Raw genomic sequence first — 14,114 nt, 5'->3', positions numbered from 1 at the left:
TTTAAATAAGTAAAACAAATCATGTCTGACTCGAGATAATTAGATGTTCTGTTGGTTTGCACATGTTTGCACATCAACGTATGTGTTGAGACCAGTGAAATGATTCAAAAATTGTAAAAACAGCTGTACATTTTTCCTCCATTTAATCCACTAACCAGGTGTCTTTCTTGTCGTCCAGGTAACCACCGCTCTCCGCTGTGACCCAATCCGGCTGGCTGCTGTTTAATCTCCTCATGCTTGGAGTTGACGATGCCCTCCTGCACAGATCCAGGACCAGCTCAGAGCCCCCAGAGCTGACCCAACCGCCCCGCGCCGGCTGTCAACACACGAAGGAAGCAGCATCGACCCGACTCCAGGCTTCCCACGGAGGCTGCTCCGATTCAGTGATCACTTCCAGACTATGCAAACTGACTCGTCTATTTATTTCTGAATATAAAGTAGGTTTTAACTTTAGACTGTGATCATCTGCAACGGCCCGTCCCTCTCACGGACGTTTCATCTTTCACCACGTGACACTGCAGTGTAAAGAGGTCCTGAAATAGTGAGGAGATTCCTGCTGTTTTGTAGCTCTGATGGCGATTAGAGGTGGTGACGGATGATGAAGGTTGGTGTTTGAGGAAGAAGGACAGGTAAGAGACAAATCAACACATTAATTACTTGAAGAATCTGACAGTAAAGACATTTCAGGTGTGTTTTGGTTACAGCAGACGTCCATTCATATCCAACATATTCCGACTGATAACAAGAAGACTGAACCCTTTTCTTCTTCTTTTTTTTTTTTTAGATTTTGCCACAGCCCTTAGTAGGAAGGTTAAAACTAGCAACGACAATGCACTTTTTTTTTTTTTTTTAACCATTATTTCAAATGTATGTAGCTGTTTCGATCTTTAATTTGTTTGTTTTTTTGGGGGGGGGGGGCTTGATAATAGGTACTTTCAAGGTATTTATGGAAGAGAGTGATGCTGTAAGCACAGACGCTGGACTGAGTGAAGTTACCTGTCGTTTAAACTGTGACGTACCGGAGCGACAACACCACTCGAGGGTGTTAACTATAATGTGAATGAGTTGGTTAAATGACATGCGAAATCTTTGTTTTTTAATTGCCTCACTAATCTGCTGTGTAAAAGGAGTGGCCAGGGTGTTTCCTTCTATACATTTCAAACGGAGTTATATATTTCTGATTTTGCAGACATGGCTGATACAATATGTATATAGTTTGAGAAATCCCAATAAATTAAATTGGCAAACATAATGTAGATAAACAAAAACAAGTGTTTGTGGGTTTCGCTTTGTTTTTCGTTCGTTTTGGGTGCCGAGACTTTACAATGCGCCGTTCCATCCTGTCGTATCGGCGCCTCACACATAACCACAGAAAGGCTCGACTCCCGACAGCGCTGCAAGTTTTAGAAACCTCCACAACTCAGCCTGAATTACAGAAACGGAGCACAATGTTGGCAGAGGCAGGCGGTGCTTAATATATTACATATGGTGCGGTGCGTTGGCAGTACAACACTGGCACCGGGCTCAGTTTATATTTAATAACTTGTCGCCGTTTTCATGGGTTGTAATTTTTAAAACGAACAGATCAGAAACTCAGCAAAAACAAGCCGTTACTGTAGTCATGAATATGTTAATACAAACGTTTGATATTACCTGATGGGGTTTAAAAAGGCTCAATAAACTCAAGAAGCAGCTTGAGTTTTCTCATCCTGCATGAAAACCATGTGATAATTAAGCAAGCTGAAGTTAGAAGCTTTTAAAATGAAAACAGTGATACTCAGCTGTAATTTCCTAACGTAAATGTCAGACAGTCCTTGTTGACATTTGACCCTGAGGTTGAACTATTTCTCATTTTTAACGAGAATATTCTCAGAAACAGGAAGAAACTCATTCCGGGAGTTTATTAAAGAAAGATTGTGGATCAAATTTTCTGGATCTGTCCCTTTGCCTGTTAAATTCAATCTGATTGAATAAAAAGGCCATCTTCAGACCATTGGCTTCACTAAACACCAGGATAAGAACCTACACTGACATCTAGTGAACACACGGCGTTCAGCACCACAACATTTTTGATAACAATATCTGAAATGACTTCAATCAAATGCATAACCAGCACAAAGAGTTTGATCTTTATTCTGATTTTGTCTGGCACAAGTTTCCTATATTTTCTCCTGTAAATAAAACAATTCAATATATCTCCAAAATTATGCTTCGATCGTGGTGAACTAAAACTCTCCACTGAGGAAAATGGATCATTTTAATAACAGTTGGCTTTACTGTAGTAAACTCAGTTGTACAGTCACATCTCTTCCTCAGTATTTTTGTCTAAAGCTTGAAAAAGAGAGAAAGACATCTGATTCAGAGGGTGAAACGACAGCAGCGTCCGGGACAACGTCTGAAATCCACAACAAACCTGATGACGATCAAACCTGTGCAGGACTCTTGATTTTCACTTCATGTAATACGAGCTCATTCTAATATCTGACATGAGATATTGGTTGATGCCACATCTGTTAAAATGACTCTAGATCATTTCCAGTCAGTATAGTTACAGAACACATGATTTAATTCATGTTCAAAAACAAGCAGAAATCCCAAACCCTTAGAAAATATAAATTTGCTAACATTGAAATTACTGTTTAATCTTTCTATATTCAGGAACCGTAAAGTAATCGCATCTATATATAAAGGTTATTCTAATTAAAGTAAGTTGAAAAGACTGAAAGCATCACTGAGAATTTTTTTTTAATTGAAAGAGGTACATGTGAATGTACAAGTGCACATGTAACCAGCCATATTTATTTGACTGACAAAAAGTAACCACACAAAACTCCACTTCAGAAAATAATGTGGATAAATGGACAGAAGAAGCAACTTCAGGAATGAGGAGGTGAAATCCTTTAAGATTTGGTTTATGACGTTAAAGTACCGTACCTTCATCCAAACCCTCCTGATGGTGACTGATGGAAGATTCAGATTTCTTTCTCCCTCTAAAACCAGAAACTACATTTACGAATATCCTCCAGAAGAGCACCGTGTCTCAGATCCTGAAAGTCTGTTACTTTTACACCTCTGAAGAACGTTTCCAAGAACTACATTTCACGTTTGGAAAAGAAAGACTTAAAAACCATGTAGGAAAGATCTGTGAAATCTGTGTGACATCAAAGCTCAGTTCAGTTTATTTGAGCTACTTTCATGTTCCTGATGTTCAGTTTTCTGGTTCACTGTCGTGGTTTGGCAGAACAATCAATAGCACTGAGATTGTTGAGCTATTTATTTTTGGCGCGAGTGAGTTGCAAGCTTGTTTATCTTCATTTTTCTGAGCGCTGATCTCTTTTTTACCACGCCTTAATGGTTTACATGATTACACATTCAACGGTGGATTTGATATACACAATCCTGAGTACCGAGGTCGGCTTAAATACAACTACTTGTGCTTTATTTGATGTTTTTTTTCTCTGCTGTATTTATTTAACACTAAAGGTTCCTTTGCAGATTTATATTTTACCCACAAAACAGATGATCAGCTCAGATAATGTTCAATTTATTGTTCTACATTACACTTATTATTTACATGAAATAGATCCATCAGTAATGAACATCCAATATGGTAGTTATTTAATACTACGAGCGTTCATTCCGGTCTATCGTGAGTACTTTGACGTTTGATTCTCAAATGTTTTTATTTGGAATTTTATATTGTTTGTTTACGTTTGTTTGTATTGTTATGTTCACTCATTGATTCATCCATATTTTGACGCCTTCAGTCATTTTTAGTGAGTCGTAAAAGCACAGTAGAAACAAAGTAATTGTAGTTATTAGCTCGTGCGGCACCTTGTTTGTCAGTCTCAGTTGGACCGCAAGCCTTCTGGAGACCTCAAGGAGCACAAAGGTCAGGGGTCAACTACTGTAACTCTTTGTGTGTGTGTGTGTGTGTGTGCGTGTGTGTGTGTGTGTGTGCGTGTGTGTGTGCGTGTGTGTGTGTGTGTGTGTGTGAGTGCAGAGTGACGGGGGGGGGGCAGGTCGGAGCAGATGGCCAGACAAGCTGCAGCCTCCTCCATACCTCCGGGGAGCCGTAGCGTCTGTCCTGGAATGCTCTTCGGGCGACCTTTGACCTCCGTGGTGTTGAAGGAGAATGCCGAGTGTAACTTCACGGTAATGGTTTATTACGCGCAGGGAAATGCTCGCACACACCGCTGGAGGTTTTCCAAGAACACATCACCTCAGTGGGGCATTAAACGTGTCCATGTCTGCAAAGATCACAACCCAGGAGCACTGCACTTTATTCCATTTACGAAGTGAGAGCAGCTGTTTTTGTTTTTTTTACTGCAAGACAAAAAAATAGTTCTTCCTCTGCGAGGGGATTTTGGGACCAAATATCCAGAGAGAATTACACACGGCATACATCCAATGGAAAATGTTCTGCACTGAAGCAATGAAATTACTTTGTTTTACAATTTTCTTTAAAATGTAATGTATGTGTTTTATGTAAATAACTCCAAAAAAAACAACCTGCCATGAAATTGCATTAGAGAACAAAAAAATCGTTCATATCCCGTGACAAGTGTTAAGCGTTATATCTAATGTGTAAGAATGTACATTACCCTGATTTACTATTCAATGTGTATCTACAGTTCAGCTTGAGATCAAAAATCACTGTGAAAAAACTGTTTTTTAGTAGACATGGATTGGTCTTATTTTCATAAGAAAGCAGCCATTAAGAAGCTTTCCCTTACAGAAAAAAAAAAAAAGAAAGATGTTTCCCATGTTTTACACACGTGATCGCGTGTCTGACACACATTTTGCACATTTTGCAACACGTGATAACTTTGATAACTTGGGGAAAATACGTGGAAAATGATTCATACGGGAATCTACATGAGCTTCACGCATTCAACGTTGCGTCGTGTAAACATGAAAATGTTCCACACGTTTCCAAACGGGCAAAACACAAGTTTCACATGTGCAACATCACGTATGTGTGTGTGTGGTCACATGTGAGTTTTTGCGCATGTGAAATTCATGTGTTTTTCCTGTCAGGTTTTACATCCTTCCGGGCTACGATTGAGGTTTGGTACGAAAACGTACCTCAGAGTTTGACTGACAAAACTGCGGTGAAACACTTGATTCATCTCCTGCCAGACGACCTCAAAGGACCAGAATGCACTGCAGCCACATGTTAAACCGTGTTTTGATGAACAGAGGTCGGCTGCGACCGCAAACACGCCCGTGTTCACAAACAGTTGGATCGCGTCACCATATTTATTTGTCCATCTGCCCGCCATTGACTGAGAGCAACACCCATCCTCCGGAGAGCTGAAAGTCATTATGGGGAACAAGTCAGAGTATATCTGTAATACATTATTAAATATATAACAAGATTTCAGCACTAATAACTCCTGGAATGTGCTGACCATTAAATGTATGATATTTATTTAGGTTAAGAATGTGGCCTTAAAGCAAAAAAAAAACAAAACTGTATAAAACTAAATATTTCTAGCTGGGAATTTGAGTGGAAGTCTACTTTAGCACACGTTTCACGATGCCCTCCTGTGTTTGACAGGTTGAACCGCAGCCTGTTCTGTAGATGATAAGCAACCGTGAAGTTCTGAGTCTTTCACGCTCGGATTAACCGTCGTCTATGTGAAAATGGCCGTGCGGTTGAATCGAGCGTACCTTTCGGTTGTCCTCTCCGCTCTCCATCTTCCAGTCTGCTTCTCTCGCTCTCTCTATTCTCTCTCTCTGCGTTAGCATCTGCACTTCATCAGCTCTCTGGATTCTTTCCTTTTCCTTCCAGCGATCACTAATTCAACCCAGCGAAGCCCATCGCCGAAAGATCTGCAGCCCCTCGCCGCTCAGCGTTCCTGCGACTTTAGTTACGAGTGTCCACCAAGTGACACAAGCTATAAAATAGAAGACACGCATGTGTGGGGCGTAACTAAGAACAATTAGTTTTCATTACACCATTTATTTTTTTTACTTTGAGCCAAACAGAGACAGAATGATTAATTGTTGTAATTTGCTAACGTTCAAAGTTTGACATATTGTTGGAATTATGCTGATTTTCTTTCTTGCTTGGAGCTCAACTTAACACAAATAAATGAAAAGGGGAAACGGCATGCTCGCCTCTGTCTGAAGGCGACAAAATCTGCGCGGCGGCGGCAGCAGCAGCTTTAAAGGTCACCAATCGACACTTTACTTCTTGTTAATTCTTTGAAAAAATAAAAGTGTAAAGTTGTGACCCAGAGGTGCTGGTATTTACAGTGGGAGGTAACCTTCGGACAAGTTAGAGGTTTATTATTCTCTGGTGACTCAAGTATGCCTTTTCCCGATGCTAAAAATGCAAATTTATGGGAATTATCAGGTTATTTATATCGGTTATAAGTCAATTTGCAGAGTTCTGTAGAAAAGATATTCTTCCATTTCCCAGATTTCCACAAGATGCTCATAAAAGTCAAGTATTATTTACACCACATTAACTGTTCACGCAGTTCCTGCTGTGTTTTCAATGGTGCTGCTGTTTCACATCACATTTTAGGATTAATTAAATATTTTCCACATTGAAACCGGAGCCTCCTGTTTCTGATTCTCGGCTGTGTCTTTGTCGGATTAAAGATTTGTAATTTCCCAACAGTTTTCTGGCCATACAATAACTGACCTACATATTATCACTGACCGCCTGATCCCGGCAGGTGAGGTGGACCAGCCCGGCTGGCACTTCTGCAGCCCGCCGGTACAGTTTGTTAACGTGCAGCACAATGGTGACCTTCATCTCGGGAGGGGGGGAATCACACTGCACTTGCAGCGGAGCATCTAATTCCCGCCTTCTCTTCTCATTTCTGACGTTGTGATGTGGACGTGACCTACTTACAGCTCCCGTAACGTGTTACCGTGCAGAGCACATCTGCAGACGCTGCTGTCCAGGATGGAACTGTGTCGCTTCAGGCCTCTCGATAGCATGTTTTAATCGAACCTACTCTCACGCATGCAGCTGTTTATGAAGCTATAAATGTTCCAGGTTGTTGCAGTTGGCTGCAGATGTGTCGTGACAGGAAGTGATGTAGTGAACAAGAACCGACACTCCCAAAACAGATTTTTACTTTAAGAGACACTTCTGAGCTCATGTTATAGACCTGTGTGTGTGTGCGCGCGTGTGTGTGTGTGTGTGTGTGCGTGTGTGTGTGTGCGTGTGTGTGTGTGTGTGTGTGTGGCCTGAGGACGTCTATCTGATGAGTAAATAAGAAGCACCTGCAGGTTCTGGAGGGGAAACCTTGGCTGCTGCTCCTGACATCAATTACACACAACTGCTGATGAAGAACAGCGGTGAGTGAGTTCACTCTGTGTTTATTCACATAAAAAAATGAAGGAATATCTGTGGTCATAAAATAAAACCAAATAGTTTGACATACTCGGGAACTTGTTTTAACTCTTTTTGGAGAGCATATCCAAGTCAAGCTACAGATTCTCACGAGCAAACAGGAACAAAATGGAGAAAACGGTAAGAAAAACAACATTTCAGATAAACTCGTGTGAAATGTTGCGTTTTCTAGATATATATTCATGATTTTCCTAAAATCTCTGTACCTCAAAATTTCACACCGCTTACTTCCTTTTCCCCGCTTAGTCCTGTTTTCTTCCGCTGTACCTGCAGTTATCACTTACAGCTGCTCAGCATTTTATTTGTACCTTATTCATACAACAAAATCACCCCGTCAATGTAATTAATTCAAATTAATTATCAACTCGACTCAGCTTTATTTATATATCATCTTTTATAGAAACACTTAGCCCAAACTGTTTCACATTAAAACACAAAATTGATGCAACAACAAAACAAAAAAAAAACAGTAAAGTGTTAAAAATTTGTATATTAAATTGAATAAAAGAATGAAGAACAAGGATTACAAAAAAAAAAGACTATAACTTGAAAAACCCGGGTTTATAAACATAATTGAAGTGGAATAATTCATCCTGATGAACTGATCAGTTTCACAGTACACTTTTATATACAGTATACTGTTTCTGGACTCTCATTGTTTTCTGGTTTGTAATCACTTTAATCACATTTGTTTTCAATACTGTTTCCAAATGCAAATCTGCTGTCTTGACTTTTTCCTCAGATGTGTGTTGAGCTCACTTCACAGCAGCTCACCTGCACACATGTTGAGGGTCCAAAAGAAAAATGACCTGTTTTCTCCCAAGGGTGGAGATTATCAATGAACCCGGTGTGGACTCCCAGCAGAGTAAAACCACAAACACTGAGCAGCTTCGTTTTATGCCAGGGAGAGCTACGCATAATTTGCCGAAGGAACAAAAAGCATAGTACAGGATTTTATAGGGTTTAAATTGATCCATCTCAGTTTAGGTTATTCCGTGATTCAGTGCATAATAAAGTCCTATTGCTTCAAATCATAACCAAAACTCTTACTCTACTGCATGTCGAGGGGTAGCGAGCAATGACGGCAAACAGAGAGCTGTGCTTCCTTGAAAGCACCCGTGACTTGATTAATCGACCATTTGGAGGCAAATCTGTCTAAATAAATTTGCCTTTCGCCGGCCACTTTGTTTCACTAATGCAGCGTGCTGCCAGGGAGGGGAATGCCCCAAGCTTTTTGTGGCATTTTATGAGGACAATAGTAAACCCTGATGTCTCGTCTGACTGGTTACTCCGGGTGAAATATGCCCGTGGGATGTAGACGAAGCACAAGGGTGCCAGCGGAAGGAGAGCGGAGGGTAGAAACAATCCGAGCGGTGTGGATTTAAGAGGAGAGCAGGGCAGGCAGCCAGATCAGGAGGTGATGGCCCTTTTTTTTTTTTTTTTTTTTTTTTTGTCTGCCACACAGTTACACAGTTAGTCCTAAAAACAGTGTACAATGTGCTGGATTGATTTTTGTCACGTTTTAAAACACCCCTTATTAAAATAATTTTCTTTTTTGTTTTTTTTACCAGGCTGCTTTTAGAACACGCATGAAGGGAAACTAAATACATATTTGTCCAAATTGTGATTTGCGTCTTTTGCTTTCTGGGTTTAGAGCGGTGTAACACAAGACAGGACAGTGATCTTTTAATTCATTCGCTCTCCCTCCGGCTGAATCAAAAGGACGTTTTTGTGAACTTCTTGTTCGTCTCCACACGTGGTCAGCATTACTTTGCTGAATCTAGAAACTCCTGAACTCAATCCTGCTCAGACTCGGTTTGTAATGCTCGCTCATGAATTTGTTAAGAGACCACAGTCAGATTCTGGATAGTGAAGCTGAAAGTTAAGAATAGTTCGTCCTTCCTGTGTGATGTCGGCGGGTACAGTAGGTCACCCATCTGTTCTTCATTGTGACTCTCTTGGAGATCTTCATTGTTTTTCTAAAAATGAAAGCTGTTGAAATTTATTCCCACTTTGAAGAGAAAGAATCTGTTTCAGTTGTGAGACGTTCTTCACTGCTGCAGATATTTTTTTTTGCAGAATAGAAAAAAGGGCACACTTTTGCCTTTTATGTGTTTCAGCTTCATTCTGCTGCTCTCCACCAAGACTTCCACTCCTGTGAGTAAATAATGTTACTTTCTCACAAAAAATTACATTTCGAGCACTGACTGCATTGTTTGTAGCACAAACAATGTAACAAACCGTCTGTCCTAAAAGTTGGATTTGAATGTTTTGTCACATTCTTGGATTATTTTAACCAATTTGCCGATTCATGTTGTACGACTATCATTTTTTTTTTTAAAACTCCAGCCACACTTTCCTATCATATTTTACTGATGGTATCCAAAAATAATCCCAAAATTAAAGTATCCAACACCAATTTAAAAATAGTGTTAACATTTTGGGATCAAATGTTGTGTTACTCTTATAAACCAAATGTGTCACTACGTCAGTGGTTCTGATTATTCTACTTAAGAGCAAAGGTTTCATTTAGCCGTAGACAAGACTTTTTTTTTTTTTTGGGACTTCTGAGCTACAAAAACTGACACGGAAGTTCAATCCAACATTTATGCATCAGTAAATGTGTGTACGCTATATGTAATTTCTTCAATGAGGTAATTGTGCATTCCAAATAATATACAATGAACTTCTCTGGTAATTAATGTCACTGTATTTACAGGAAAAAGACTTGAACTCAATAAAAAAGACAGCTGGGACCTCGAATAAAAACCAGAGAAATCGAACCATTCCGTCAACAAAAGTGTGACAACAGTCACATTTATTCAATCAGCAATGAACTCGATCATTTTTAACACGCATAACATAACAACACATTCCACCACTCGACATCGCCCTCTGTCCCGTGAACACTCGGCGCACGTCTTACCCTCGCGCGGCGAAATATCCGTTTCCAAACTAAAAGTGCTCGTAGACGCGACGTCTGTTCGCGCCGAGAAACAAAGACCGGAACGGGCGCGACGTAAAAGGAGAGCCGGCGTTAAGATGCACATTCTTATTGTCAATTCAGTTCATTTAAAAAAAAAAAAAAATGACCCTGAGCAATAATTTGCGTAAACATTTCTACGTTCGCTCCGTACGAATACGACGGGAGAAAAAGAAACGTCCGTGCCTCCTCGTCCGCGAGACACATTCTCCGTCCTCGCCGAATATGTACAAGGGCTAGAATATAGTTTTATAGGCATGCTGGTGTTCTTGTTTACGTACTGTAACGTTGCTGTGCGCAAACACGGGAGAAGCGATGACATCAACCGTTCTCTCTCTCGAGTCCTTAAAAAGACCCGTAACGTTTGCTTTATCTTTTTCAACTTGTGAGTATTATGGATTATGATAAGACCGTAATAGAAATATACTTCGCATATAGTTGTATATCGTATTGAAGGAGTGCGTTCAGATTCTCCGGCTGCAGATACGCAGCCGTTCTGCATATAGTGAGGGGGGGAGAAGGGGGGAGGGCAGGGCAGGGCCCCCCCCCCCCCCCCCGATCGGCGTGCTAAGGGAAAGACAGAGCGCAGCAGAGGTCATTCTGAGCGAGACTCTGGATCAGTCTGCACCACTCGGCCCTCTTCTGGGTGATGTAGGCCGGCGTGATGGTTTGCGCGGGCAGGCGCGGCGAGCCCTCCACCCTGGCCTTCTCGCACAGGGCCTCGGCGATGCAGATGACGTACATGCCGCAGTCGTAGCTGTTCTGCTGGGACGGGCAGGGCTCGTCGGCGAACAGCGCTTTCCTCCCCGCGCCCAAGAAGGGCTCCAGCTTGCTGGCGATGCGGCGCGCGTGCAGCGAGTTGCTGCCGTTTTGAGAGTCGTAGTGGGCGAAGTGGTTGGCGTTGCGACGGTAGAGCAGCAGGCTCCAGTGGGAGCCCCCGGCGGCGTGGTTGGAGTTGTCGTTCACAGCGAGGAAGACCCAGCGGCGAGACGCGAGGTCCAGCGGCTCCAGGAACAGGGCCAGCTCGTCGGGGCAGGAAGCGCACTTGATGAACTGCGTGACCTCCGGGCTGATGAAGATGATGGCCTCCCCCAGGACCCTGAAGCGCTCGGCGGCAAAGTACTCGAAGGCAAAGCCGATGACTTGGTCGTTGAGCCAGTAAGGTCCTTCCAGTAAGGACACGTCGGAGCGCCGCAGCAGGCTGTCCTGGTAGCTCAGCACCACGGGGTCCATCTTCACTGAGCGTCCGTCTGAAAAATACAGTCTTTCAGTGCTGAATGTGTTTTTTTTTTAAATTTTTTAATGTCATCAGAAGATTAATCAACACCCATTTAGATAATACAGTCTAATAATTTCTCATACAATAAATGCACAGCACCCTGAAGTCTTCTCGAAACCGGGACAAACCCCCGAACAAGTAAGATGATGTTTAAAATGATATTAAGTGAACCTAAAAAAAAAACTCACAGACGGATCCAGCTGTCGATTTGTGGAGACTTTTAAGATCGCTGATGTGGGTCGTTACGAAAGTGGAATGACGTCACCTAGTTGCGTACTTATCGGAATAACGAGCGATTTCCAAATATTTACAATGACGTTTGCTCGGCCATGAATCCAATGCCACTTTACTGCAATGCGTTTTAGTCGCTGGGTTTGTTGTTGTTGTTGTTGTTTTTTTGCCAGCAAAGCAGCCCTCGCTTTGCTGCGGACGGTCTCGATTTAGCCTGAACGAAAGCTAACCGCCACTTTTCACCGTCACACTTTAAAAGCTAAAACAAAGTCGGGCCGCTTCCTGCGTAACACGAAAGCGCGCTCGGTCGTACGGGGAGGGGGGAAAAAATAAATACGTGCAGTTTGTTTGTAATGTCCGTACCTGCAAAAGAGATAACATTCAAATGAAAAGTACCATGAAAAGTGCGGAGTCGTCCCTCATTGCAGTGACTTGACCGTAAAGCGCCGTCGGAGAAACGTAAACACGTTGCGACAGCTCGCCCGTGATTGGCCGGTTTCATCCGGGTGCCCGCGCGTAAACGGTCCGGTTCATTTTACGCGCAAAGCGCCGGAACGTCATCGGTGGCCGAGATTATAAAATGTACGTAAGATTAAAAACGGAACCACAAATCCCACCACGGCAGTCCTTTTACAAACTCCAAAAAAGAAAAAAAAAAAAAAAAAGAAAGAAAAAAGAGCCTCAGATTTGATTCATGCGCCATTTAAAAACACGCGACGTGCTTTGCGCGTTACACGTCGCCGTCGTATTACCCCCCCCCCCCCCCCGGTCACTTCCTGTCATTTCGCTGCGTCCTCCCTCTCGGATTGTTTTCTCCGCCCATGGTCAGCGTGAACGCGCAACTGCTGCGCGCCTCGGAATGGCCGCACTGATTATCACGGCAGAGAGAGGAGTTTCCAGCGAGCTGCGAAGGACTGCCTTTTAATTACATTCAAACTGCAAAACACGCTCGGATTAAAAAAAAAAAAAAAAAAAAAAAAAAAAAGAAATGCGCGAGTGTTGAAACGCAGACTTGAATTCCGAGGACTTTATTCTGGGGGGGGGCGAGCGGCGGGAGAGAGAGAGAGAGAGAGAGAGAAGAAAACAAATTAATTCACTGGGAAATGCTTGCAGGGAATTAAAAAGAGACGTTTTTGCGTGGCTACAAGTGTGCCGCGACTCCTGCAGACCAGCCTGACAAGAGACGGGGAAAAAAAACTCGAGTCCCACTTCAGTTTTTTTTTTTTACTTCGGCTCACGTCTGGAGGTAAGAGTGATGCATTTCAAACTGGTGTGGTGCCCCGCAGCGGGACGACAGGCTCTGGGGCTGGAGGCAGCCAATAAATCCATGAATCACTTTGAGTCTTTGTAAGAAAACTTGTTCTTCATCTCATCTAATTTGCTAAATTGTTTTCAGTCAGCATGCTTTTAAGGTGTGTGTGTGTGTGTGTGTGTGTGTGTGTGTGTTTGGGCTCAGTCGGCGCTATTGTTAAAATGAGTAGTCACAGTCAAAAGGTGTGTTGGTGCGTGTGTGTGTGATGTGTGCTTGTAAAAAGTTTAAGCTGCTGCTCACTGATCTGTCATTTTCAACATTGCAAATGCAGACTGCTACATCTAAAGCCACCGATTGTATCTTTACAGAGGGACAATTATTTGATCCTTTCAGGTTGGATTTATTTTATTCTTTAGTTCAGTTTTTTTTTGTTGATAACGCACATTCATTTGCGTCAGTGCTGTGTAAATGTTTTACATCTGGCCAGAAAGCTCATTTTCAACTGTAATTCTTGGGCCCATTGATGTTTTTAATACCCTTTTAAACGAAGCTTACACGGCTTAACACACACACACACACACACACACACACACACACACACACACACACACACAGAGGATGATACAGCACAAATAATATAAAATCTAAGAAGAAGAAAAAAAGAGAAGACATTGCAACCATTTTCCAGAACACATGAATCAGGTGTTTTGAATTCAGGTCTGATTTAAGAAATGAAAAGAAGGTGCGTGAGTGTGTGTCTGCAGCAGGGTGGGGTACATGTTTACATGTATTATTTAGAGGGGGGTCAGACAGTGCAGCTTATAATGCAGTGAAGGCAATACAGAGTGCAAAGCAACTGCAATTGTACAGGGAGGTCTAATGGGGTGAAGAAGCTGCTGAATCATGGGCGCACAGTCTCAGTCTGTCAGTGGGCAGAGTGTCGACTTCAGGCGCATGCAATATGCAGCTCCACTGGCCCCGAATGGGTTTT

General features: G+C 42.3%; 3 protein-coding genes across 13 annotated transcripts in view; 2 read left to right on the top strand and 1 right to left on the bottom strand.

Moving 5' to 3' along the window:
* The window catches only part of gramd2aa (GRAM domain containing 2Aa), a 30,395-nt gene extending 29,124 nt beyond the window's left edge, over positions 1-1,271 (top strand). For both annotated transcript variants that reach the window (XM_069165645.1, XM_069165647.1), the window contains exon 12: positions 179-1,271. In XM_069165645.1, the coding sequence (XP_069021746.1) occupies positions 179-182 (4 nt within the window). In that variant the 3' untranslated portion in view covers positions 183-1,271. The remainder of the gene's footprint in view (positions 1-178) is intronic.
* Positions 1,272-10,164: 8,893 nt separating this feature from the next.
* Positions 10,165-12,598, bottom strand: senp8 (SUMO peptidase family member, NEDD8 specific). Of its 3 annotated transcripts, none has more exons than XM_069165693.1 (2): positions 12,235-12,598; positions 10,165-11,611 (listed from the first exon to the last, which is right to left on the bottom strand). In XM_069165693.1, exons 1-2 carry the CDS (start codon positions 12,371-12,373, stop codon positions 10,929-10,931), a joined length of 822 nt encoding a protein of 273 aa, XP_069021794.1. In that variant the 5' UTR covers positions 12,374-12,598; the 3' UTR covers positions 10,165-10,928. The 3 variants fall into 3 exon arrangements, with proteins under 3 accessions (XP_069021794.1, XP_069021795.1, XP_069021796.1); XM_069165694.1 differs by having other exon boundaries at positions 12,268-12,598; XM_069165695.1 differs by having other exon boundaries at positions 11,829-12,306.
* A 7-nt stretch (positions 12,599-12,605) lies between these two features.
* Positions 12,606-14,114, top strand: part of myo9aa (myosin IXAa) — a 101,469-nt gene continuing 99,960 nt past the window's right edge. For 4 of the 8 annotated variants that reach the window (XM_069165689.1, XM_069165685.1, XM_069165686.1 and 1 more), the window contains exon 1: positions 12,608-13,117. The gene's annotated coding sequence lies outside the window, so the exon portion shown is untranslated. Of the gene's footprint in view, positions 13,118-14,114 lie in introns of all 8 variants that reach the window. The other 4 variants (XM_069165690.1, XM_069165687.1, XM_069165692.1 and 1 more) reach the window with 3 other exon arrangements.

This window comes from Embiotoca jacksoni, unplaced genomic scaffold, assembly GCF_022577435.1.
Source record: "Embiotoca jacksoni isolate LCO1_2020_lvr unplaced genomic scaffold, fEmbJac1.0.p SCAF_35, whole genome shotgun sequence".
Lineage (NCBI taxonomy): Eukaryota > Metazoa > Chordata > Actinopteri > Embiotocidae > Embiotoca > Embiotoca jacksoni.
This window is presented reverse-complemented; position numbering and strand designations above follow the sequence as displayed.